The sequence below is a fragment of the Bufo bufo genome, chromosome 10 (genome assembly GCF_905171765.1).
Source record: "Bufo bufo chromosome 10, aBufBuf1.1, whole genome shotgun sequence".
In the NCBI taxonomy this organism is placed as follows: Eukaryota; Metazoa; Chordata; class Amphibia; order Anura; family Bufonidae; genus Bufo; species Bufo bufo.
Genome location: NC_053398.1, coordinates 94,569,295 through 94,596,321, shown reverse-complemented (window position 1 = coordinate 94,596,321; position 27,027 = coordinate 94,569,295). Strand labels below are relative to the sequence as shown.

Genomic DNA, 27,027 nt, shown 5'->3' with positions numbered 1-27,027 from the left:
CAATGGGGAACGGATCCGCTTGAAGATTGAGCCATATAGTGTCATCTTCAAGCGGATCCGTCCCTATTGACTTACATTGTAAGTGTGGACGGATCCGCTCGCCTCTGCACGGCCAGGTGGACACCCGAACGCTGCAAGCAGCGTTCAGGTGTCCGCTCACTGAGCGGAGCGGAGGCTGAGCGATGGCAGGCGGATGCATTCTCAGTGGATCCGCCTCCACTGAGAATGCATTAGGGCCAGACGGATGCGTTCGGGGCCGCTCGTGAGCCCCTTCAAACGGAGCTCACGAGCGGAGCCCCGAACGCTAGTGTGAAAGTAGCCTAACCATGTTTTAGGTAAATCTGAGTGACAGTATTGCGGCACAATCGATCAAGATCAACCATAGTTTTATCAATGATATTTGACCTGCATTCACAGTCATCAGAAGCTAACAACACAATGATAACTGGCCAATGTAAATGGGCTTTTGTTCAGAGTTGGTCATCTCTAGTATTGAGGATACGAGCTTTGTTTCTCCTATATGAAGCCAGATATTCCTCCCCCTCCGGATAGTGACATACATAAATGTAAAAATTTCAGGACTAGAGAGGATATACAGTTGCAAGAAAAAGTATGTGAACCCTTTGGAATGATATGGATTTCTGAACAAATTAGTCATAAAATGTGATCTGATCTTCATCTAAGTCACAACAATAGACAATCACAGTCTGCTTAAACTAATAACACACAAAGAATTAAATGTTACCATGTTTTTATTGAACACACCATGTAAACATTCACAGTGCAGGTGGAAAAAGTATGTGAACCCCTAGACTAATGACATCTCCAAGAGCTAATTGGAGTGAGGTGTCAGCCAACTGGAGTCCAATCAATGAGATGAGATTGGAGGTGTTGGTTACAGCTGCCCTGCCCTATAAAAAACACACACCAGTTCTGGGTTTGCTTTTCACAAGAAGCATTGCCTGATGTGAATGATGCCTCACACAAAAGAGCTCTCAGAAGACCTACGATTAAGAATTGTTGACTTGCATAAAGCTGGAAAGGGTTATAAAAGTATCTCCAAAGGCCTTGCTGTTCATCAGTCCACGGTAAGACAAATTGTCTATAAATGGAGAAAGTTCAGCACTGCTGCTACTCTCCCTAGGAGTGGCCGTCCTGTAAAGATGACTGCAAGAGCACAGCGCAGACTGCTCAATGAGGTGAATAAGAATCCCAGAGTGTCAGCTAAAGACTTACAAAAGTCTCTGGCATATGCTAACATCCCTGTTAGCGAATCTACGATACGTAAAACACAAAACAATAATGGATTTCATGGGAGGATACCACAGAGGAAGCCACTGCTGTCCAGAAAAACATTGCTGCACGTTTACAGTTTGCACAAGAGCACCTGGATGTTCCATAGCAGTACTGGCAAAATATTCTGTGGACAGATGAAACCAAAGTTGAGTTGTTTGGAAGAAACACACAACACTATGTGTGGAGAAAAAGAGGCACAGCACACCAACATCAAAACCTCATCCCAACTGTAAAGTATGGTGGTGGGGGCATCATAGTTTGGGGCTGCTTTGCTGCGTCAGGGCCTGGACGGATTGCTATCATCGAAGGAAAAATGAATTCCCAAGTTTATCAAGACATTTTGCAGGAGAACTTAAGGCCATCTGTCCAACAGCTGAAGCTCAACAGAAGATGGGTGTTGCAACAAGACAACGACCCAAAGCATAGAAGTAAATCATCAACAGAATGGCTTAAACAGAAGAAAATACGCCTTCTGGAGTGGTCCAGTCAGAGTCCTGACCTCAACCTGATTGAGATGCTGTGGCATGACCTCAAGAAAGCAATTCACACCAGACATCCCAAGAATATTGCTGAACTGAAACAGTTCTGTAAAGAGGAATGGTCCAGAATTACTCCTGACCGTGGTGCACGTCTGATCTGCAACTACAGGAAACGTTTGGTTGAAGTTATTGCTGCCAAAGGAGGTTCAACCAGTTATTAAATCCAAGGGTTCACATACTTTTTCCACCTGCACTGTGAATGTTTACATGGTGTGTTTAATAAAAACATGGTAACATTTAATTCTTTGTGTGTTATTAGTTTAAGCAGACTGTGATTGTCTATTGTTGTGACTTAGATGAACATCAGATCACATTTTATGACCAATTTGTGCAGAAATCCATATCATTCCAAAGGGTTCACATACTTTTTCTTGCAACTGTAATAAAGACAAGAATCATCATGTAAAGAATTGAATGAATCATGTTGATGTCATTGGGCTTAGCTCCTACTTCTAAGCATATTGGCATGAGAAGGACATTCGAGCTACAATATGTACAGGAGAAAGGTACTCTAAGTCCTAATATACAATATGAATAACTTTATAATTTTCCTGTGAATTATGCTTTTATGAAGGATGCTTAGAGGTATACAGAAATGCATTGCAAAAATGCAAACATGTCTTCCATGGGAATGAAAAATGCAAAGCTGCCACCAAACACATAAAAATGAACCAGAATGGAGATGAACACAAACGAATCATAGTCATAACCCAATATAAATCAATGGATACTGATTATAATCTATATATATTAGCCCTATATTTTTTTACAAAAACAAACAATTGTACATTACCAATAATTTTGTTTCAAGTGCGACTGGTTATATTGGGGGCACATTATTTGTTTAAAAATGGGAATATCCTTGAAATAATGATTAGTTTGTGGTATTTCCTGTACATACCAACAACCGCGACACTCGCTTATCTTTTAATTGTTCCCTATCCCAACTGTGTATCTGAATAAAAGTGCCAAACCATCTGATTCTGGAATTGGAGCTATGGGATAGGGTGGCATCATTAAACAGCTGCGCACAACTGTCAATGTTGTGGGCAAAAGACATTAAGGTCTACCACAGTGCATCAGTAGGGAGTTCCATAAGGCCCCTCTCTTGTTAAAGGATAGGTCATCAGTATGTGATCAGTGGGGGCCCGACACCTGCAAACCCTGTTGATCAGCTGTTTGAGAAGGCACCGGTGCTTTCTGTGAGCACCGTGGCCTTCTCCATGCTCCATACATTGTATAGCGGCTGTGCTTGGTATCGCGCTCAGTCCAATTGAAGTGATTGGGGTCCGGAGGTGTATATCAGTATCTGGCTAGGCTGGCTCCAATGAACTGGGGCATGAAGTAGAGGGAGAGAAGCAGCACAGAACATGTAATTGTCATGAACCAGCGAGTGTGAACCCACTGTGCCACTGACTGGCTATACTCTGGAGGGGCGTGTCTAAGCAACTACCTGGTTTTCACTAGAGCCTCTGATGGTCAGGATAGACTTGAGCCATTAGGGTAGTTGCCACGGGCTATTCTAGAGCAATCCCCGAGTTAGTGGCAGCTGGTCCAGGCGAACCAGGAGGTATCTAAATAGGTACCAGAAGCACAAGCGTAGTCAGGCGGGCAGAGACGTACCAGGAGCAATGGAGCAGAACCGAAGGATAAGGCAGATATGTGGTCAGAAAGGGAATAGGTCAGGGCAGGCGGCACAGGAACAGGTCAGGCAATCCGGTTCGGCAAAGGGAGAGTCAAAGCAAGCAGGCGGGGATCAGACGATAAGCAGAGTCCAGGAACGAAGTATAGATCAGGAGCACACAAGAGTATCAGGAACCGGCAAACTCAAGGACCTTGACACTGAGGCCTTTGGGAAGGGGGCTGAGCCACTTAAATATATGGAGGAGAGCCAGAGTTGGTCAGCGAGGTCACCTGACCTAACCCACACAGCCCAGGGAGTGATGCGCTCCACCCATAGAGCAGTGTAACATGAAACCAGCCGAACTTATGCTCTGTCCAAGGCTGAGTGGAAGCTGTGGAGCGGAATCCTCAGAAGCAATAACACCTACAGAAACAGAGCCCAGGACCGCAGTGGTGAAATGGGAATCACTACAGTGTAGAGAGGCGATACTAGACAGCTAATCAGTGCACGCACTTCAGTAATACAGGTGTTCTACCAGCGAAATGCCCATGCTGATTGGCTGGATGTGCCAACTACTCTCTCTCTTGCCGCAGAGAGAGTAGTTGGGACATCCAGCCAATCATCATGGGCATTTCGCTGGTAGAACACCTGTATTACTGAAGTGCGTGCACTGATTAGCTGTGCCTTTGTGGCATTGAATTGTGGCATTAATTGTTGAATTTGAAAAAACCATTGTACAATATATTGAAAATACTGCAACATGGGGCCATTGTCACTTGAGGGACCACTTGAAATCAGTTAAGTAATAGGCTGAATAACTCACTCGTCATTCATTTTGTCTCCACAGACCTTCACAGCCTGGTGCAACTCTCACCTTAGAAAAGCCGGTACACAAATTGAGAACATAGAGGAAGATTTCAGAAATGGCCTGAAACTGATGTTACTGCTTGAGGTTATCTCTGGTAAGTGGTAGATGATGAGACACCTTACTGAAGTGATACAGATAAAGATGGCCACACACATGAAGGCCCCTTTACGTAGGCCAACTTTGCAAACAATTATAGGGAATAAAACCTGTGTTCCCAATAATTGCCTGTGCATCAAAGGAGGTGAAAGCTTCATTTACATGCAGCAATGACCTCCACTGTATGGGGATGAGTGATGGCTGCTGCTATTTCTTGTCTGCATACAGATTCTGGGCAGCAGAAACACATTCTTTTAGGTGTCAACATCAATGATGCTCTCACCAGATGAACGAGCATTTGCACAGAGCAAGTCTGTGATCTTCCAGTGAAGCTCCAGATGGAGGTCATATGTGTCACTGCAGCCAATCACTGAACTCAGCAGTGACCTGACCCTAAGCAGCATGTGATCGATCGTGCTGTGATAAGTCTGTGTGTGGCCTCAGATTTAGATGTCGTAAAGAGGTATTCCTGTTTTTATGATTACATTTAGGCAGAATAATCAGTTATATACTTGTATTTAAAATTTTGCTCGCAGACCTTTATTATATCTGCACAATAGCCCATTTTAGTTCGTAAAATGCATCTGTAAGAGATCTGAATAGGATTAAAGATGGCATCAATCATGTGGCCCCCAAGCCTGTCATGTGACCTCTGACACTCAGTTAATTGTCCAGATATCTAGCAGGTGAATAGTAGTTTATTGAGATGCAGCACATACAGTCAGGTCCATAAATATTGGGACGTCTACACAATTCTAACATTTTTGGCTCTATACACCACCACCACAATGGATTTGACATGAAACGAACAAGATGTGCTTTCACTGCAGACTGTCAGCTTTAATTTGAGGGTATTTACATCCAAATCAGGTGAACGGTGTAGGAATTACAACAGTTTGCATATGTGCCTCCCACTTGTTAAGCGACCAAAAGTAATGGGACAATTGACTTCTCAGCTGTTCCATGGCCAGGTGTGTGTTATTCCCTCATTATCCCAATTACTATGAGCAGATAAAAGGTCCAGAGTTAATTTCAAGTGTGCTATTTGCATTTGGAATCTGTTGCTGCCAACTCTCAAGATGAGATCCAAAGAGCTGTCACTATCAGTTAAGCAAGCCATCATTAGGCTGAAGAAACAGAACAAACCCATCAGAGAGATAGCAAAAACATTAGGCCTGGCCAAAACAACTGTTTGGAACATTCTTAAAAAGAAAGAACGCACTGGTGAGCTCAGCAACACCAAAAGACCCGGAAGAACACAGAAAACAACTGTGGTAGATGACCAAAGAATTCTTTCCCTGGTGAAGAAAACCCCCTTTACAACAGTTGGCCAGATCAAGAACACTCTCCAGGAGGTAGGTGTATGTGTGTCAAAGTCAACAATCAAGAGAAGACTTCACCAGAGTGAATACAGAGGGTTCACCACAAGATGTAAACCATTGGTGAGCCTCAAAAACAAGAAGGCCAGATTAGAGTTTGCCAAACGACATCTAAAAAAGCCTTCACAGTTCTGGAATAACATCCTTTGGACAGATGAGACCAAGATCAACTTGTACCAGAATGATGGGAAGAGAAGAATATGGAGAAGGAAAGGAACTGCTCATGATCCTAAGCATACCACCTCATCAGTGAAGCATGGTGGTAGTAGTGTCATGGCGTGGGCATGTATGGCTGCTAATGGAACTGGTTCTCTTGTATTTATTGATGATGTGACTGCTGACAAAAGCAGCAGGATGAATTCTGAAGTGTTTCGGGCAATATTATCTGCTCATATTCAGCCAAATACTTCAGAACTCATTGGACGGCGCTTCACAGTGCAGATGGACAATGACCCAAAGCATACTGCAAAAGCAACCAAAGAGTTTTTTAAGGGAAAGAAGTGGAATGTTATGCAATGGCCAAGTCAATCACCTGACCTGAATCCAATTGAGCATGCATTTCACTTGCTGAAGACAAAACTGAAGGGAAAATGCCCCAAGAACAAGCAGGAACTGAAGACAGTTGCAGTAGAGGCCTGGCAGAGCATCACCAGGGATGAAACCCAGCGTCTGGTGATGTCTATACGTTCCAGACTTCAGGCTGTAATTGACTGCAAAGGATTTGCAACCAAGTATTAAAAAGTGAAAGTTTGATTTATGATTATTATGTCCCATTACTTTTGGGACCTTAACAAGTGGGAGGCATATATGCAAACTGTTGTAATTCCTATACCATTCACCTGATTTGGATGTAAATACCCTCAAATTAAAGCTGACAGTCTGCAGTTAAAGCACATCTTGTTAGTTTCATTTCAAATCCATTGTGGTGGTGTATAGAGCCAAAAATATTAGAATTGTGTCGATGTCCCAATATTTATGGACCTGACTGTATGTATGCAGTATATACAGTATTATTGCTTGCAGCAGCTCCTCATCATGTCTGTCAGTGTCCGGGTAGAAGCACATCTAACAATGTTCTCCAGCTCCCCTATATGTCTTATGTTTGTGTGTTTGTATTTTTCTTTTTACAGTTAATTTATTAACAACATGACAACATCACCTAGAGACAGGCAGCCATTTTAAAAAATACTTGAAAACAGGCAGCCATGTAAACACACATACAGTGAAGCAGTTGTTGTAATAGCCACAATGACCACCATGAGTCCTAGGGCCCTCACTCCTAGTGTCTCAGTTGTATATTAATCAGTAACATTGTGATGTCTTTTGTTTTGTACATGAACCCTCTGAATTTGAAAGCGCTGCGGAATATGGTGACGCTATACAAATAAATATTATTATTATTATATAGTTATCCCAGGAAATGTCCTGTGTGCTGACCCAGCACATATATGTCAACTAACAATGTTGCTTACTGAATGTCAGTGAGGTGTCACATGACCAGGGGCGGACTGAAGGCTTAAAGTGGCCCTGGAAAAAACTCTAAAAGTGGCCCCGTTTTGTAGTCGTGTCCAAATTGATGGAAGGCAGGGTCAGCAATACCATATTATGGCACATTATACCACCCCAAAAGAGCCAAATACACAAAATACTGCCCCCATCAGCACAAAATACATCCCCAAAAATTACCACTGGCCGGCCGTGAGGAGGGTTCAGGCAGCCCCCTGTGCATCGGCCCACCAGGAAATCTCCCTGTAAGGTCTATGGCCAAGCCGCCCCTGCACATGACTGATGCCACATTTCAGTTAGGCCATGAATGCATTACATAGGACTGACTGATTGATGGGCTATACCATTCTGCTGTGCTGTCAACAACCTGATATAAGAAAGGCATGTAAGCAAAGTTTTTAATAATTAAAAATGTTATAATTTTCTATTATATAACCAAATAAATTAAAAATATAAAAACTGGAATACCCTTTTAAGAACAGTAATTTACTGTATGTTAATCAGGTGGGAGAGAGCCACAACCTTTATTTTCTATTTTTTATAGAACTGTCATGGTCATGTGATTCTCTTTACAGCTAGGGCATCCTAGTAACTTGGAGTTGCCCATGATTTGCAGCAGAATTGCCGCACTTTGCGCACAACTTCAATGTTTCCTAATGAGAAATAAATTTGTCAGTGAACTTGCAAAATTTTTTGAAATCTAAAATGGGCAAAAGTTCTTTCTACAGCATGTTTGCCTGTAGGAAAACGCTGAAATCACATCCAAGTCACTAAGACTTTTTGAGTAACTTGTGGAACTGTGGGCCTAAAAGGAGGAACAACTGTCTCATTTATGGATCAGTACACTGACTAGAAGTTCATCAGGCTTTGTCCGTTTCCAACCTTACCCATTGTGTCAGAATGTATAAAATGTTGAATTGACCTTCACTGCTCTGTTACAGGTGAGAGACTGCCTAAACCAGACAAAGGAAAAATGCGCTTCCATAAGATTGCAAATGTGAACAAGGCTCTTGACTTTATTGCCAGCAAAGGAGTGAAATTGGTTTCTATTGGTGCAGAAGGTGAGTTGTAGCTCAGAAAGATCACTGACCATCTTCTGGTGCCAAATGAAAGCAGAGTTGGATTTGGTGAGGTTATCTGATGTTTAGGTGGATATACTGTATACTAATCAGAATATACCTGTATAGTTCATACAGCACTTACATAACAATTCCTTCCATTCACATTTTTCATTTAGTTGTGTTCATGAACTGGAGCAGGCAAAGAGGTGGGTGACAGAAATAAATCTAGGGAAGAAACCAGTGGCGTAACTAGAAATGAATGGGCCCCAAAGCAAATTTTTGAACGGGCCCCACACCCCCCAAAACTTCTTCACAACTCCCTCCTCCTGCCGTGCAACCCCCACTCTTGAGGCTAGTCAAGATCAGTCTCTCAAACGAGACCCCACAGCAGCTCCCTCCATTTCCTACAGTGTCAGTGTATAATACTGTTGACAATAAAATCTTTTAGTTCTCCTCCTGGGTGGGCCCCTTCTGAGTTCGGACCCCAAAGCAGCTGCTTCCCCTGCTACCCCTATAGCTACACCCCTGCTTCCTTGTACAAACTCTGCACAGCTCACACATGCCTAGAAGACTCGCCCATAGAAATCAATTAGGTCCCCTCCTGTCCATTGTGTTTATAGCCCATGGGGTTGCCATAAAGCAATTTTTTTAATGCTCTGTAAATGCTGTTAAGAACAGATCAGACCAGATGGCCGCCCCCATAATCATGTTCAGATAATAAAATAAAAAATCTACAATCAGAAAATAAAAACAGATTAGAAAATGGAGATGTGTAACTATTTGGTTTTAACTGGGAGATACAATTTTTTGTGACACAGCTCCTTTAAGAAAATTGTTTGATGGCTGCCACGCAGGCCATGGACACAATGGTCTGGAGGGGACCTCACTGACTTCTATAGGAGAGTCTTCTAGGCATGATCTGTGATCTGTGCAGAGGGCAGGGGGAGCAGATAAGCTATGATATCACCTATTGTGAATGGGGGATCCTGTCTTATCTATACACAGAGGCGATATAATTACAGACAGGATTAGAATGACATTTTATGGAAAGAACCCTCCATGTGGCAAAGCGTCAAGGGAGAGGTTGGCCACAAAAATGAGTGGAGATTGGGTACAACAAGAGTAATGGTGATGCCCTCATTGCACCAACGGTCTAGTTTGCACATTAAGAAAAATTATCATAACTCATTAACGGAGCCTCGGATCAACAACCCCCCCCCCCCCAAAAAAAAACCACAGAGTTTTAGGCCTCATGCACACGACCGTATCCCCTTTAGGTCCACAAAACACGTATCCGCAACACACTGATGTTGTCTGTGTGCCACATGACACGGTCACGTGGCTGCTGTACAGAACTGGGATGGGCAGCATCTATGGACTCATTTGGAGATGAGCAAAGGTATCTAAAATTCGAATTACTTAGCCACAAAGCACATTTCTTTGTACATAGCAGGCACAATGACGTGGAACAGCGATTGCGATACACCTCCCCTGTCATTAAACCTCTAAGATGCCGGGTTCATCGCTGATTGCGGCATCTGAGGTCCATATTAAAGCATTTTACTGTTTGCAAAAAAATAAAAAATTAAATCATACTTACCTCATCCATTTGATTACGAAGAGGCTGCCAGGCCATCTTGCTTGAAGATCCAGGGTGAAATCTTGTATTTGATGACGTCATCACGTTGGCCGGCATGGTGACATCATACTTCACCACGCACAAGATTTCACGCGGGATCTTCAAGCAAGATGGCTGTGGCAGCCTCTTCGCGCTCAAATGGATGAGGTAAGGATGATTTTATTTATTTTTTACCGTATGTTTACGATTTTCAGGGGAAATCAATTCGTTACCACGAAGCACAAGGCTTCGTGGCGAATCGAATTTCTCCTGAAATTCGGATCAAAGTCCACTTCGTGAACTTCGATTTTCTCAATACTAGACTCAATGCTCATATGCACCCATGGCCACCCAGATGGACATTAGAAATAATAAAAGAGATGAGAGAACATCGAAGAGGAAAAGTGCACTGCGAACACTATATGTTAAAAATATCAGCTTTATTGCACATCATAAGTGAAAATAACACATATTTGGTAAATACATCAAACAACACATGACAAGACACCTACTAGGGCCAAAAATAACACAGTTGGACAAATGCGTATACGCCATAAAATGCAAGTACCATAAGTAACAAGGCCACAATGGAGGATAACAGATATACAGACCCAGTAGGCGCCACAAACGTGTTGGGGCTGGTGTTTGCGGCGCCTACTGGGTCTGTATTTTTAGAAGGCCCATTTTTTATAGGTGTTTCATTAAAAATAATAAAGTTGACAGATTTTATAGTAACAATTATTTTAACTCATAAAACATTATCAAAACAAGCAAAAATAATGAAAGGGGTATTCCCATTTCAGATATATATGGCAAAGCCACAGGATATGCCATAAATGCCTGACACATGCAGGACCCTCCAGACCTTGTCCTAGATGCTCTGCTTACAAGTTCTAAGATGCGGACTATGTTACACTTTTTCTGTAACTACAACTCACTTCTATGGGACTTGGACTTAGCATAGGCAACTTGGCTTTGTTCATCATTCAAACCACTTCTGGCATTAAGTGCAGGTCCCAGAGGTGGGCCCACATCTATCAAACATTTATGGCATATCTTGTAGATTTGTCATGGATTTCTGAGAAACATTTAAGACCCCTTTCACACGAGCGAGTTTTCCGTGACGTGAATGCATAGCACCCGCACTGAATCCGGACCCATTCATTTCAATGGGTCTGGGTACATGAGCGTTATTTTTCATGCATCACTTCTGCGTTGCTTGAAAATCGCAGCATGTTCTATATTCTGTTTTTCACACAGCCCTGGCCCCATAGAAGTGAAAGGGGCTGTGTTGAAGCTGCTTTCAATTAAGGCAATTAAGATACACTCTGGTGCTCCAAATCAAGGTACCCCAAGGGGTTAATATCCACGCGTGGTAGAGACAGACACTGACACAGGTGGGTCAAAGACAATCTCTCTTTCTTTTTTTATTATAGTAAGTTTAAGCAGTTTATATATCTTCAGGGAGGGCATTCCTTCACTGAGGCCCATGCATTGTTTCATTGGCTAAAAAGTTAAGAAGAAAAGCGATAACACTTGGCATCTGCGCATTGTGCACTATCTTACATACTTTGGTATGTGAACTAATGTAAACATCTGTTTGCCAGCGCCATATTGTAATGGCTTCTCACTAATATAAATACTGCATACAGTCAGGTCCATAAATATTGGGACATCGACACAATTCTAACATTTTTGGCTCTATGCACCACCACAATGAATTTAAATTGAAACAAACAAGATGTGCTTTAACTGCAGACTGTCAGCTTTAATTTGAGGGTATTTACATCCAAATCAGATGAACGGTGTAGGAATTACAACAGTTTGCATATGTGCCTCCCACTTGTTAAGGTATCAAAAGTAATGGGACAGAATAATAATAAATCAAACTTTCACTTTTTAATACTTGGTTGCAAATCCTTTGCAGTCAATTACAGCCTGAAGTCTGGAACGCATAGACATCACCAGACGCTGGTTTTCATCCCTGGTGATGCTCTGCCAGGCCTCTACTGCAACTGTCTTCAGTTCCTGCTTGTTCTTGGGGTATTTTCCCTTCAGTTTTGTCTTCAGCAAGTGAAATGCATGCTCAATCGGATTCAGGTCAGGTGATTGACTTGGACATTGCATAACATTCCACTTCTTTCCCTTAAAAAAATCTTTGGTTGCTTTTGCAGTATACTTTGGGTCATTGTCCATCTGCACTGTGAAGCGCCATCCAATGAGTTCTGAAGCATTTGGTTGAATATGACCAGATAATATTGCCCAAAACACTTCAGAATTCATCCTGCTGCTTTTGTCAGCAGCCACATCATGTACTGATGGAATCAAATGTATTGTTTTCTAATGTATTGCATCCTATCTACAGAAATTGTTGATGGAAATTTGAAGATGACCCTGGGTATGATCTGGACTATTATCCTGCGCTTTGCTATTCAGGACATTTCAGTTGAAGGTAAATATAATACATTGCACTCGCCATTATTAAGGATTGTTCATATCTGCATTGAAGGTGCCGTTAGAGGCCTCCATTCCAGATTGTCTCAAAAACACCAGAAAACATAGAACTGTATGCTGCGCTATTTTGTCCGATAAAATGTCAATCTTCCTAACGGCAACCAGGAAGACCCTATTATGGTCAATAGGTTCTATCTTTCACCATTAGTTTCAGTTATGTGCCAGATATGGCACTTCTAATTTTTTCATTGTTCTGCTACTGTAGCTGTGAAAACTGCTTACCTGATTTTATTGAACTATTTTATATACTTTTTTGTTAAATGCTTTATACAACTGTCGATTATGAAGGTTAAACTCATGCCAGACACGTCTACCACTGATCACTCATACATTTTCTTATTAGACTTTGATTATACACAGTCGATTCACATTATGACCACCAACTAATATCTTGAGTAACCACCTAGTGCGGCACAGACAGCAGCTAGACTGGTAGGTTACCACAGGTATCTGGAGCCATGGAGACTGCAGTGCATCCCACAGCTGCTGGAGGGTGCATGGGAGAGGATCCATAGATTTGGTTTTGGTCCCACAGATACTCAATTGGGTTCAAGCCTGGGGAATTAGGGGATCAGGGAAGTACTTGGAAGTATTGCTCTTCCAACCAATGTAGGACATTTCTAGCCGTGTGACATGTCGCATTGTATTGCTGGAAAATCCCATCCACTCCAGGAAAGACAATCAGCATGTATGGGTGTACATGATCTGCAAGAATGTATTCATACCCAAATCAGTTGAGAGTGCCTTCCACATGGATGAGTGGGTTCAGAGAATAGTACGAAAATATTCCCCAGACTATAACACTGCCACTACCAGCTTGTGTTCTTCCAGCAATGGTTGCTGGGTGTTTGTTCTCTTGCCTGACATGCCAACGTCTAGCCGTTCGATGAAGCAGAAAACTTGACTCATTGAAGTAGGCAACCAATCAGCGGAGGTCCAATTCTGATACTGCTGTGAAAATGGAAGCCTTTTCTGCTGATACAATTTTGTTAGCAGAGGTGCAGTGACATCTGTCTGCTTTGGAGCCCCATACACAGTAGGGTTCGCCGAACTGTTGTTTTAGACACATGTCTGGTGGTAGCCCACTGGTTCATTTTGGCAGTGAGCTGCTCCGCTGTATAGTGTTGGTCCGCCTTTGCGCAACTTCGTAGCCAACACACATCAGTGGCATGTGGTGCTCCGCAGTTTCCACATCACTTATTCACAGTGATACCATTTGTCCACTCATAATACACTTTCACCACACCAGCATGAGAACACTTAACAAACTGCACAGTTTCAGAAATTCTGCCAAATTTGGCGTGAACACCTTATATACCCACCCAAGGATGTGTGTTCAGACATCCTATCACACATCTTATATACCCACCGAGGGATATGTGTGCAGACAGCCTATAGCACACCATATATACCCACCGAGGAATATGTGTGCAGACAGCCTATCACACCTTATATACCCACCAAGGGATATGTGTGCAGACAGCCTATCACATACCTTATGTACCTACCAAGGGATATGTGTGCAGACAGCCTATCACACATCTTATATACCCACAGAGGGATATGTGTGCAGACAGCCTATCACACACCTTATATACCCACTGAGGGATATGTGTGCAGACAGCCTATCACACCTTATGTACCCACTGAGGGATATGTGTGCAGGCAGCCTATCACACATCTTATGTACCCACCAAGACAGCTCACCACACATTACTTCCTTCATGAGCTACATGCTGCTAACATTGAAAGTGTGAAGTGGTCATAATAATGGGACTCGACCATGTATATTGCACTGATTGGAGTGATTATAGCAGAGTGGTGACTGTCAAATATATTAGTGTGTAAAATACATGCTGTCTGTATGATGCTACACACTTATTTCTGTTAGTTGTCAGATTTGCCAAACCCAAGACATTAAATTCATGCGGCTTAGGTTATTTTCCCAACCTAAATAGTTCTTAGGATGATCCACCCTGCTCATGTTTTATAATGTAATATAACCTTATTGTGTTCAGAAACATCCGCTAAGGAAGGATTGCTCCTCTGGTGTCAAAGGAAGACTGCTCCTTACAGGAATGTCAACGTGCAAAACTTCCACATCAGGTAATGTAAGATGAAAGAAAAGCAAATGTCAAATATTTTGCAGCAATATGAACATTTAGAAAGGAAGCAAGAAGTGTAAGTCCAACTGCTAAGTTGACAGCGATGGAGTGCTAACCACGGAAGATCCCTCAGCAGTGTGCCAGTCCTACAGTAATTGTGAGACATAATGGGATGTAGACCCTCACGGGCCCCTACTTCATCTGCAGGACACAGACACTATAATACAAGCTTTTTATATTTTACCTGATCATTGCACAACCTTATTTATAAAGATATACAAGCCCTGGAATGGAGATGAGTGAATCGATTCATACAAACTGATTTGTCTCATCAAGAGTACTTCATGTGTGAGAGGCTGTCCCTGCTGCTGAAGAAGCTCCCACTACGGCTTGATTGACAGGGCCAGACATCTTGTCCAGCCCTGAAAATCCTGTGCATGCGCTGCTGCTCCAAGTAGCGGCGCAAATGCACAGGCTCTGGTTCCGCTACTGGAGCAGCGACTATGCATGAGCTGCTACACTTTGGGTAGTGGCGCATGAACACAGCAGCAACACAAGCATGAGATTGTCAGGGATAGGTGAGATGTCAATCAAGCGGCAGGGGGGCCTGCTGCAGCAGTGGGGACAACCCCCTGCAGGTGAAGAACTCCTGGTGATGAGACAAATGGATTTGCTCATCAATATCCTGGATGTAATGATCCTGTAAGGCTACTTTCACACTTGCAACAGCCTTCTCCGGCAGGTCGTTCCGGTGCGGGAACAGCCTGCTGGATCCGTGCTACCGCTAGTGCACCCTGCACCCGCACCACTGCAAACATGCCTTCTAATTTACAAATTTTACTGAATCGTTTCCCACTAAACTATATATCAGTCTGCTCAGCTCCTCCTGCTCTATAACACGCTGCCTGCAGATTGCACAGCTATTTGTGGTGACAGGTTCCCTTCAAAATCAACCGGTTCGTTGTTGCCACAGATTAGCTCTATTGTGTTACAATGGGCCTAATACATGTGCAGGTCCACTAACCAATCATCGCAGAAATCCACGTTTTAGTTTCAGATTTCTGCCATGGAGTTTCTTCAAATTCGTACCCTGTGGGCAAAGCCTAAAATTGCACTGTGTGAATAAGGCCTTATAGATAGCTGTGCTGGATCCAGCTTACTGTTGTAGAAGTTCTTAGCCCATGTATATTCATTCCTACTGTGCTTTGTGTCTACATATACATTTTTGGAGGAAATTCTCATTTAACTGTTCCAGACCTTTTACACAAATTGTGAGTAATTCAACCAACATTTACCTCACTATACAAAGCGACAGATTTACAAGGTGCCAAGACTCTAAACTCTTCACACATTCTTCTTTCCCAATAACCAGGATCAAAGACCGCTTTCCATTCCTGTCCTGATTTTGGCTGCTGTAATAAGCTCTGCCTTTTGACAACCGTCTCTGGAATTCGCTTATGAGAGGGAACTACAGAGCGCATCTGCTGACATCAGTCAGGACAACTATTTTTACCCCACAGTGTAGCTAATGTCATTCTCTTTATATCTGGGATGCCAGAAAACAAGTAAAATATGCAGAACTTTTCAGAGCCTAATATTTCCTATTGAGAACATTCCTGAGGAACCTAATCAGCATTTAGATTAACTAAACTGTGCCTATGGGTCCTGTTTGATGGGCCATGCCAATAATGAGTGCCAATCGATGACATAAGTCAATTGGCACTTGTTTAAAAGGTCTTTCACAGGACAGATGCAAGAATGATCACTATTACGATTGTTTGGCCCCCATTCATTTTGCATATTGCATAGCTGCACGTATATTGTTTACACATGCAAATGGGGGTGTTGTACGAAAGAAGTATGAGAGTTTGTTCCCAATAATTGGCTCAATCTTCAGCCAATCAAAAGGGGTTGCCTGGCTGTGGAAGAGTTGGATTTCTTTAAGAACAGCTTAGAGTGGTATAAAAAAATAAAGGAAGGGATACTCACCATCACTGGTTCTTCAGCACCTATAGGTCCAAACCTGACACCTAGGAATCTCTGGCATTTCCTGAATGTCAAGCCAGGATCAGGAAGTAGAGAACAGCAAGGACTCACTAAGCATCGAAATGGTGGTGAGATTAACGAGGGTCAGTATGTCAGTATCCCTTCTTTTATATCACTCCAAGCCATTTGTAAAGATGCCCCCTCCCCAGGCGCAAACCCTTCAAGGGCTGGATCCTCATAGTTACTGTGTTAGAACACATTATGTTAATTAAAGGGGTTGTCCAAGATAATTAGAAATCTCAGACATGTCCCCAAATGCCATAAAATAGAACTATGGTATACTTACCTTTTTGTCTGGCATCACTCTCTGTGCCACCAGTCCGGTCCTTCTCCCGCTTCTTATTTATAGACTGCAGTGGTGACATGCAGGTATACAGCACATGACTCCTGCAGTCAATCACTGTCCTCAGTGGTATACCACCAAGAACAGTGGTTGGCTGCAGTGGTCAAGTGCCGTATACTTGCATGTTGCAGTTTTCTGCTCTAGAAAAAGATGCACTTATACCATTATTTTTTATCTTACAGCATTCAAGGCATGGCTGAGATTTTTAACTATCTTGGAAAACCCTCTTAACGTTATACCGATGCAACAATCCTTAGCTTGACACTTAAAGAGTTTAAAAAAAAATTGACATTTCAATGACTTTTTCTGATTTGATATGACATTGTGAACCTGTCATCAACTTTATGCTGTCCATACTAACGGCAGTATAAAGAAGAGACAGGTGAGTTAATTTCAGCAGTCTGTCATTTATAAGTTAAAAGTAAGTGGTTGCCGAGAACCAACATCACAGTCATTGCAGACTAGGCCTGGAAAACAGTCACGAACTGAGAAGTGTCATGGTTATTCATGAATTCTTGCTCTTCCTGTCCACCTGCTAATGAGTGACAGTCTTCTACTGTTAAGGTCTTACCTTGTCCTCACGGTGGCTGCCATTTTGGACATGTGTAGACTGCAGTCTCTTATAACCTCTGAGTGCCCAGCTCCAAGAATTTTAAGGCTGATGCCTTGTCTCGCAAGTATTCTGAGTTGTCCAGGGAGGACTCCATGCCGACACCAGTCATACCTTCCGATCATATCCTGGCTGCTATCTGCACCAACTTGACCTCTCCTCTTGGGAAACGGATCTTGGCTGCTCAGTCCAATGCACCCACGGTGAGACCTGCTGGCAAATGTTTTGTGCCTGAGGGGTTGCGCATCAAGCTGCTGCGCACATACTACAATTCAAGGACTGCCGGTCATCCTGGTAAGAACCAGATGTCCTGGGCTGTTTCACGTCAGTTCTGGTGGTGGTCTCTCCGCACTGATGTTGCCGCGTATGTGGCTGCGTGTTCTGTCTGTGCGCAGAACAAATTTTCCCGCTGCCTACCCTTGGGTCTACTGCATCCCATTCCCAATGGGGAGCGTCCCTGGGAGCATCCCTGACTTTATTGTGGAACTTCCTGCATCCAAAGGTTACACGGTTATCCTCATTGTCGATCGGTTCTCCAAGATGTACCACTGTGTTCCGTTTAAGAAGCTGCCTACCGCTCAGGAGCTAGTCTCTGTGTTTGCCAGGGAGGTCTTCAGTTTACACGGGTTGCCTAAGGAGATTGTCTCAGATGGCGGGAGCTAGTTTGTCTCTAGGTTTTGGTATGCCTTTTGTTATCAGTTGGTTATTCACCTCTCCTTCTCCTCAGCCTACCATTCGCAGTCTAATGGTGCCGCTGAGCATCAAAAACCAAGCCCTGGAGCAATTTCTCTGCTGATATATCTCTGACCATCATGACAATTGGGTTGATCTGCTGCACTGAGCGGAGTTTGCCAGGAACTCTGCCATCAACTCATCCTCCGGAATGTCTCCGTTTATGGCAAATGTTGGTTTCCAGCCCTCTGTGTTGCCTGAGTCGTTCTTGCCACAGGACATTCCGGCTGTGGAGGATCATCTTCGTGCCCTCTGTTCCTATTGGGTGCGGATTCAAGAGTCGTTACGGGTTTCTGCACAGCGTCAGAAGCTCCAGGCTGACCAGAGGCGTTTGCCTGATCCTTCGTACTGAGTTGGGGAGAGGGTGTGGTTATCGACTCTTAATCTCAACCTCAAGGTGCCTGCTCCGAAACTGGCCCCCGTTTTGTTGGACCTTTTCGCATCCTCCATAAGATCAACCTTGTTGCCTATGCCCTTGACCTTCCTCCTGGCATGCGTATCTCCAACGTCTTCCACGTCTCGCTTTTGAAGCCACTGGTTTGCAATCGCTATACCGCTTCACTTCCTCGCCCTTGTCCCATTCCTGTGGGCAATCATGAGGAGTATAAGATTAGCAGCATCCTGGATTCTCATCTGCTCTGAGGTTAAGTCCAATTTCTGGTTCACTAGAGAGGTTATGGTCCTGAGGAGCGCTCCTGGGTTTCCAACGTTGATGTTCGGGCGCCCGCCCTTCTCCGTGCTTTCCATGCCTGCTTTCCAAAGGAACAATTATTAGCTCCGCGGAGGAGGGGACATTGAGGGGAGGGTATTGTCAAGGTCTTACCTTGTCCTCATGGTGGCTGCCATTTTGGACATGTGCTGACTGCAGTCTCTTATAACCTCTGAGTGCATCATCACTTGCCTGCTGCCTGGGCATCGCACAGTGATGATGTTGCAACACCTAACTATATCAGTCTGCTCAGGCTTCAGGTTCATTGCCCTTGCGTTTGTGCTTCAAGGTGCATATCAGGCAGTCTGAGCATCTTGTGTGTTCCTGTGTATGATCCGGCCCGGCTGACGTTTCCTCTGGCTCTCGACCCCGCATCGGCAGACGTACCTCACCCCGGCTTGGACGACTACCCGCTTTGGACCTGATTCCACTTGGACGACTACCTGCATTGGACTTGACCGGCTTCTTCCTAACCTCACTGTCCCTGATGAATGTTTATGTTCCTTTAAATAAACAACTTTATTTTACCTGCGTATGCATGTGGTCTGGTTTCCTGGCTCCCGTGACATCTACCTAGTTTTCTCCCTTTATGTCTAGTAGAGAACTGCCAATCATCAGCAGATGGGTGAGAGAGCAGGAGATTAGGAATAACCATGACTCTTCTCAAGTAGATTTGACTCTTTTCAAGGCCGGGGCTGCAATGATTATGATGCTGGTTCTCTGCAACCACTCACTTTTAGCTGATGAGTGACACACCGCTGAGATCAGCATTTCTGTCACTATTTTATGCTCCCTTCAGTGAGGTCAGCATAAAGTTGATGACAGGTTCCCTTTAAAAACTGCTCCATATGTATATTACAGTGATTTTTTACTGTGCCACACAATATCTTGAATATTGTGTATAGAGCTATTAGGATGATGCCAACCTTTCTACATCATTGTTAAAGTGCATTTCTGTGTTCTATAAATGTATGAGTACCATGAATTCATGTTTTAAAGGGGTTATCTGGGAGTACAATATTGATGACCTATACTTAGGGGTCAGACTCTGGAATTAATTCTTTCTTAAATTTTGTGCACTTTGTACCTTTCTTTTTCTACTCCTTCTCTTAAGCACCAGTGGACGCTGTATAAATTATATGTATCCTCTGTGCAAGTAGTCCTTTGTCTCAGAAGCTTACTCACCCTTGTTCTCTTTCCCTTTTCTCCTCTGTAAAGCTGGAAGGATGGCCTTGCACTGTGTGCCCTCATCCATAGACACAGGCCTGACCTCATTGACTACTCCAAACTGAGAAAGGTACAGAAAGCTTTGACCATACTCGTCATCGTTACTAGGGGAAAGGACATCTGATTTTGTACATGTTCCTGCTGGACTTTCACTAGACTTCAAGTCAGAATCCGCAGTTTCCAAAGGTTCAGAGTAATTCTGAAATATACTGAATCTATCTGTATACTTCTGTATAGTCTGTCAGATGCTTTATGCCTAAGAAACCACGTTTAATGTCAGGAAGTTAAACACATGTGAAAACGTTTATTCTCAGGACAGGTTATCAATATCAGATCAGCGGAGGTCTGACTACCAGCAACCCTGCCGGTCAACTGTTTGCAGAAGCCAATGATGTCACGTTTATCAGTTACGTGGCCTAGGCACGGCTCAGTCCCATTCATGTGAATGAGGCTGAGGTGCAATACCAAGCACAGCTGCTATTCAATGGATGGCACTGCGCTTGGTGAGCTGTTAGGAGGCAGCGTCACTTACAAGAGCAACAACGCATCCTCAAACAGCTGATCATGGGGGTCCAGGGTAGCAGTCGTGGGTCTGATCTGACAATGATGACTTGATGAGCGAAGTGAGCTTCGGATCCTAGATCCGAAGTCGCTTCACTCAGAACTTCGGATTAATGATATATGTCTCTGTACAGCATTAAAATGTACGGCATCCAATGAGACGGTCAGTTATTCCCAAAGTCTTGCGAGACTTCAGTGAATAACTTCAGTATTAAATTTTTCAACTGGAAAACCGTTTTAAAACTTGGATCCAAACCGATTCGTACCTCGGAACTGAAGCTGAGTTCGGATCCAAGTTTTAAAGTGGTTTTCCAATTTAAAAATCAAATACCGAAGTTATTCATCGAAGTCTCGTGACACTTCAGGAATAACTGACTTCGGCTCATCGGAGGCCGTACATTTTAATGCTGTACAGAGACGGCTCTCCGCACAGCATTAATCCAAAGTTTTAAGTGAAGCGACTTCGGATGTAGGATTCGAAGCTTGCTTCCCTCATCCCTAATGATGACCTATCATGAGGATAGATCAATATAAAAATCTCATAAAACCCCTATATTAATAATAATAACCTGCCTTATGCCCCCAGACTGAAATATAAAAATGGCCACCTTTATTATCTTGTAGGGGAGCATTAATACTTTGTCGGCTCCGAAAAAGATTATTGCTGTGTGTGGCACTATTATTTTGTTGGGGATGTCGTTTTACTGTATGGGCCACAACTAATGTCTGGATGTCCAGCTCATAATATGGGCACTATTTGGCACTATTAGTTTTGGGGATGGTATCTGGCATTAGAGTTTGTGCGACACTATTTTTTAGGGGGTCACCATCTTTATGACATTATTTCTGCAATACAGGTATTTGGGGGGACTGTGCCACACAGCAAGTACAGTAATAGGGTGAAATGGGCCAACAAGAGCACAGAATTGGGGGTACCAGCAAAATGGGGTTAGTGTAATATTGGTCTTTGTATAGTGTATATTTTTTCCAGTAACATTATGGAGGTAATATTTAATCACTGTATGGTGGTAATATTAAGTCCTGGTATAGTAATCATTTTTGCTTATTGTAACTGTATATAAATCATTTTAAGACCTTGCATAGTAATATCATTGAAAATATTAGTCTTTGTATAGTCTTCTCTAAGGCTACTTTTACACTGGCGTTTTGGTTTCCGTTTGTGAGATCCGTTCAGGGCTCTCACAACAAGCGGTCCAAAATGGATCAGTTTTGCCCTAATGCATTCTGAATCGATAAGGATCCGTTCAGAATGCATCAGTTTGCCTCCGTTCCGCCTCCATTCCGCTCTGGAGGCGGACACCAAAACGCTGCTTGCAGTGTTTTGGTGTCCGCCTGGCGATGCGGAGGCAAACGGATCCTGACACAGAATGTAAGTCAATGGGGACGGATCCGTTTTCACTGACACAATCTGGCACAATAGAAAACGGATCCGTCCCGCATGGACTTTCAATAGTGTTCAAGACTGATCCGTTTTGGCTATGTTACAGATAATACAAATAGATCCGTTCTGAACGTATGCATGCAGTTGTATTATCTGAATGGAAGCGTTTGTGCAGATCCATGACGGATCCGCACCAAACGCGAGTGTTAAAGTAGCCTTAAGTAACAATACAGTAATATTATTGAGTCAATATGAAGTGGGGCCAATATAGTGGGGGGAAGGGGGGGGATACGCATTCCTTGGGCCTTATGTCCCTGTTCATTTCCAGGGAATTTGTCACCATGATTTTGGAAAAGAGGTAATGGGGGGAAATAGGACAATATAAAATAGCAATCTGGACTCCTTATCTGCAATACCATTCATGCAGTACTGCAGATAATAGTCCAAGATCGAGGTGACAGATTCCCTTTAAGAGCCTAGCAACGCCCCCTGGAAGCGCTAATGATCAGAACTGTAGCTCTCTGAACACCCCCTTCTGAATTAACTAAATTGTTGTGGGTACAATTTAATTAACACTAGCATTTAGCACTAATCTATTTATGTAGATTTTTCAGATATATTTCAGATATATCTGTAAAATTATGCCGTGAGCTGGATAGACCCCTTAAAGGGGTTGTCCGAGATAATAAAAAAGGTAAGCAATGACCCAAAATGCTTTAAAATAAAAAATGATCACATACTCACCTCTTTCTCCAGCAGTGTTCTCTGTACCTCTGGCTTGGTCCTTGTTTCTTCACAAACTGCAACAGTGAAATATGGATATATAGCACATGTCCACCGCAGCCAATGACTGTCCTTAGCAGTTTCAGCCATGTATCTCAGACAACCCCTTTAATATTGATATACTGTTTTGCACATTTATTGTTCCATGCTATAAAATACCTTAATTGATAACCCCTATAGGATGACCCCATTGGTAACTTGAACACCGCCTTTGAGGTAGCAGAAAAGTACCTGGATATTCCCAAGATGTTGGACGCAGAAGGTGTGTGATTTATTAAACGTAAAGGTGAGGACTGAAATGTCTGCGTGCGATGGTATACATTATTGATATTCTTCTCTTCAGATATTGTGAACACTCCCAAGCCAGATGAGAAGGCAATCATGACATATGTGTCCTGCTTCTACCATGCATTTGCTGGAGCTGAACAGGTAATCATATTTTTCATAATGTGCAATTCTATTTGCAGTATTTTGATGTTCTTCATTTTACCTAAATATTAGTGTTGATTGAGCACCAAAGTGCTCGTGTGCTCGAGTAGAACACTTTGCGAGGCTTTAGAACACCCGAGCATTAAACCAGGCACCCCCTGCTCTGAAGAGGGGAGGGTGTCGGGACTCTAGTTCGGCTTAGGAGTCCCTGCTCTGACTCCATATATAGCTATGTCCATACATATGCTTTGGGACACTCAGTGTATTTAAATATAATTCTGACTCTATTTATGAAAAGTTTCTGGTGGGTACATTACAGCCAAGAACCTTAACCGCTACACTATAGAGCTACATGGCCAGTTATTCAAAATAAATAAATAACAAATAAAATAAAAAATATGAGACTAGTAGTAAGTATTCCTATACAGCAGAAATCTCTCTTTTTTTTTTTTTTTGTAACTGGCCATGCAGCTCTATAGTATAGTGGTTAAGGTTATTGGCTGTAATGTGGAAGGTTGTGAGTTCAAATATCGTGAGAAACTTTGCTGAAATAGAGGCTAAATTTAATTTAAACATATATATTTTTAGCCATAATATATTTACATATATTATATATTATTATATATTTAGAATATATAATATATTATATTATATGTATATATATTATGGCTAAAACAATTTAATTTAGTCTCTATTTCTGAAATGTTTCTGGCAGGATTTAAACTCACAACCTTCTACATTACAGCCAAGAACCTTAACCACTACACTATAGAGCTGCATGGCTAGTTACTAATAAAAAAAAAATAAAAAAAAATAATGAGACTTCTGCTGTATGTGAATGCTTACTACTAGTAAGTATTGCTATACAGCAGATGTCTCATATTTTTTTAAAAAATGTTAGTAACTGGCCATGCAGCTCTATAGAGTAGTGGTTAAGGTTCTTGACCGTAATGTAGAAGGTTGTGAGTTAAAATCCCACCAGAAACTTTTCAGAAATAGAGGCTAAATTAGATTTAAATACACTGACTCGAGCATCGCAATTGAGCACGCGCGATATTCGGCCGAGCATAGTGATGCTCGAGCTGAATTGGTGTTCGGCCGAGCATGCTCGCTCAACACTACTAAATATATCTTTCTTTCCTACAGGCTGAGACTGCAGCAAACAGGATCTGTAAGGTTCTTGCAGTGAACCAGGAAAATGAAAAGTTGATGGAAGAATATGAAAAGTTAGCAAGTGAGGTTAGTTTAACACTCCACTGCTACTTAGTTTCACCACACTAACTGTAAAGAACCCTTTCCTATATTGATGATCTATTACTCCACGTGTAAAAAATGTCTCTTTGCTGTTGTTGGAGTGTTGGCATGAGTAAATCATGTGCCATTTATTTGTACTGACCACACAAAAGTCTGATTTTTTATAGCCTCTCATGGCAAGATGAAGTCCCTTACCATGTAATAATCTAGTCAGCCAACTATGAGTCCTCTCCAGCTCTCATATCCTTTTTATAATGTGGAGCTCAAAACTGAATCCCATATTTAAGATGTGGTCTTACCAAGGTTTTAAGCCTCATTCACATGTCTATGTCCGTGCTCAAATCCGTGAGAAGGTGGTCAGTGATGCATCTGTGAAACTGTCCGTGAAGGATCCGTGTTGGGTCGGTGGGTCTGTTTTTTGCTGTCTGTTTGTCACTAAGACTGAACAGCTGAAAAATAATTTTCAAAGCATCTTTTCCTAATAATCCGTGAAACACGGATGCAACACGGATGGCATCTGTGTTGCATCCATGGTTTTCAAGGACCCATAGACTATAATGGGCTTGATGGATTCGTGAACACGGACAAAATAGAGCATGCATCCGTGCTGAAAACATGGATCCACGGACCGTGCTAAAACACTGATGTCTGAATACACACATTAAAATTAATGGGGACGTGTGCTGTCCGTGGAGAACACGTACAGCACACGTCCGTGAAACACTGACGTGTGAATGAGGCTTTATGGAGGGGTAATATTACATTGGGATCACACTTTTATGTCGCTCCTTTTATACACCCAAAACTAATTAGGTATTTACAGCTGCTGCCTGATATTGAGTACTGCTGCTTTGCTTATTTACTTATAGTGTAGAAAACAAGGGCACGATTATCAAGGATACATCCCATTCAACTGCAACAGGGTTCCTTGGGGAGGAGAACCCCAATTATTGAAGGGAAGCTTACACACTCTACAACTGCAAACAAAGCAGGATAAAATAGATGAAGGGGAAGGGGTGGGTGTTCTGCCAACGCTCTTAAAAAACATGACAAGTCAGGTTGTTGAAAAAGTATTGAGTATTAACCACAAACAGTGGCGTACTTATCATGGAAGCAGAGCACACAACTGCTATGGGGACCAGGGTGATCTGTTCCACTTTTTCCCAGGAAGGAAAAGTCGGTAAGGTGGAGAGTGGCTTAAAGAAAATCCTACAAATCATGACTCTTACTGGAGAAGGGGGGAGATGAACTAAGTTTTGCAGTCCATGGGGTTCTGTGAGATCTATGTATACCTCTTACCACAAATGAGCTAAAACATGGACGGGTGCCACTGTACATTTTTCTGTAGGGCCCCAACTTCTCTATGTCCAGGGGTTTTACCTGGATTTTAATACTGAGCATAGGTCATCAGTATCTGATCGGTGGAGGTCCGACACTGGGGACCCTCATCGATCAGCTGTTTGAGAAGGCACACACGCTCCTGTGAGAACCGCGGCCTTCTCACAGTTTACCAAGACGGCTCTGTACATTGTATAGCGGCTGTGCTTGGTATCACGCTCAGCACCATTCACTTCAATGGGGCTAAGTGCGATTCCAAGCACATCCTCTATCTAATGTACGGCGCTGTGTTTGGTAAGCGCGGAGAAGGCAGCGTTCCTCACGGGAGCGCTGGTGCCTTCTCAAACAGCTGATCAGTGGGGCTCATGGGTGTTGGACCCACACTGATCCGGAGGATAGGTTGTCAGTATCAAAATTCCGAAAAAATTCCTTTAATATATAGCAGACAACTTTTTTGGCCTGGAAAAATCTGTGTAATGGAAACAGCTGCCACTTTATGTGAACACATAAGAAATATGCAAAAACTGCAAATATCAGGAGCATAAAACCTTTACAGTAGAATATTCTTAGAAATGATAGCACTTAAAGGGGTTTCCGGTAAAAATGTTTTTTTTTTTTTTTTTTTAACAAGTTCCTGCAGCATGGTCCCTGAAATAGAAGGTTCATACTTACCTTCTCCATGCTGCTCCGGTGGTCTGCGCTGACTCCGCTCTCTACATCGTCTGGTCCGAGCACTGTATACATCCGGGTGGCTATGGTCATGCACCACTTGAGCAGTGATTTGGCCACAAGCAGCATGTCACCACCGAAGCCAGTCATTAGCTGGAGTGGTGCATGTGACCATGCCCATAGCCAGCCAGATGTAAAGAGTGCTAGGACCGTAAGATGGAGAAAGTGGAGGCAGCGCAGACCACTGGAATGGTGTGGAACAGGTAAGTAAGGTAAAAATACGTTTTACCGGAAACCCCTTTAAATTATGGGATTACA

At 42.9% G+C, this 27,027-nt stretch overlaps 1 protein-coding gene across 1 annotated transcript in view; it reads left to right on the top strand.

Moving 5' to 3' along the window:
- The window catches only part of ACTN3 (actinin alpha 3), a 73,341-nt gene that overhangs the window by 33,975 nt on the left and 12,339 nt on the right, over positions 1-27,027 (top strand). The window contains exons 2-9 of the mRNA XM_040409673.1: positions 4,307-4,421; positions 8,250-8,369; positions 12,353-12,439; positions 14,520-14,607; positions 20,265-20,343; positions 23,200-23,281; positions 23,363-23,448; positions 24,595-24,687. Of these exons, the coding sequence (XP_040265607.1) occupies positions 4,307-4,421; positions 8,250-8,369; positions 12,353-12,439; positions 14,520-14,607; positions 20,265-20,343; positions 23,200-23,281; positions 23,363-23,448; positions 24,595-24,687 (750 nt within the window). The remainder of the gene's footprint in view (positions 1-4,306; positions 4,422-8,249; positions 8,370-12,352; positions 12,440-14,519; positions 14,608-20,264; positions 20,344-23,199; positions 23,282-23,362; positions 23,449-24,594; positions 24,688-27,027) is intronic.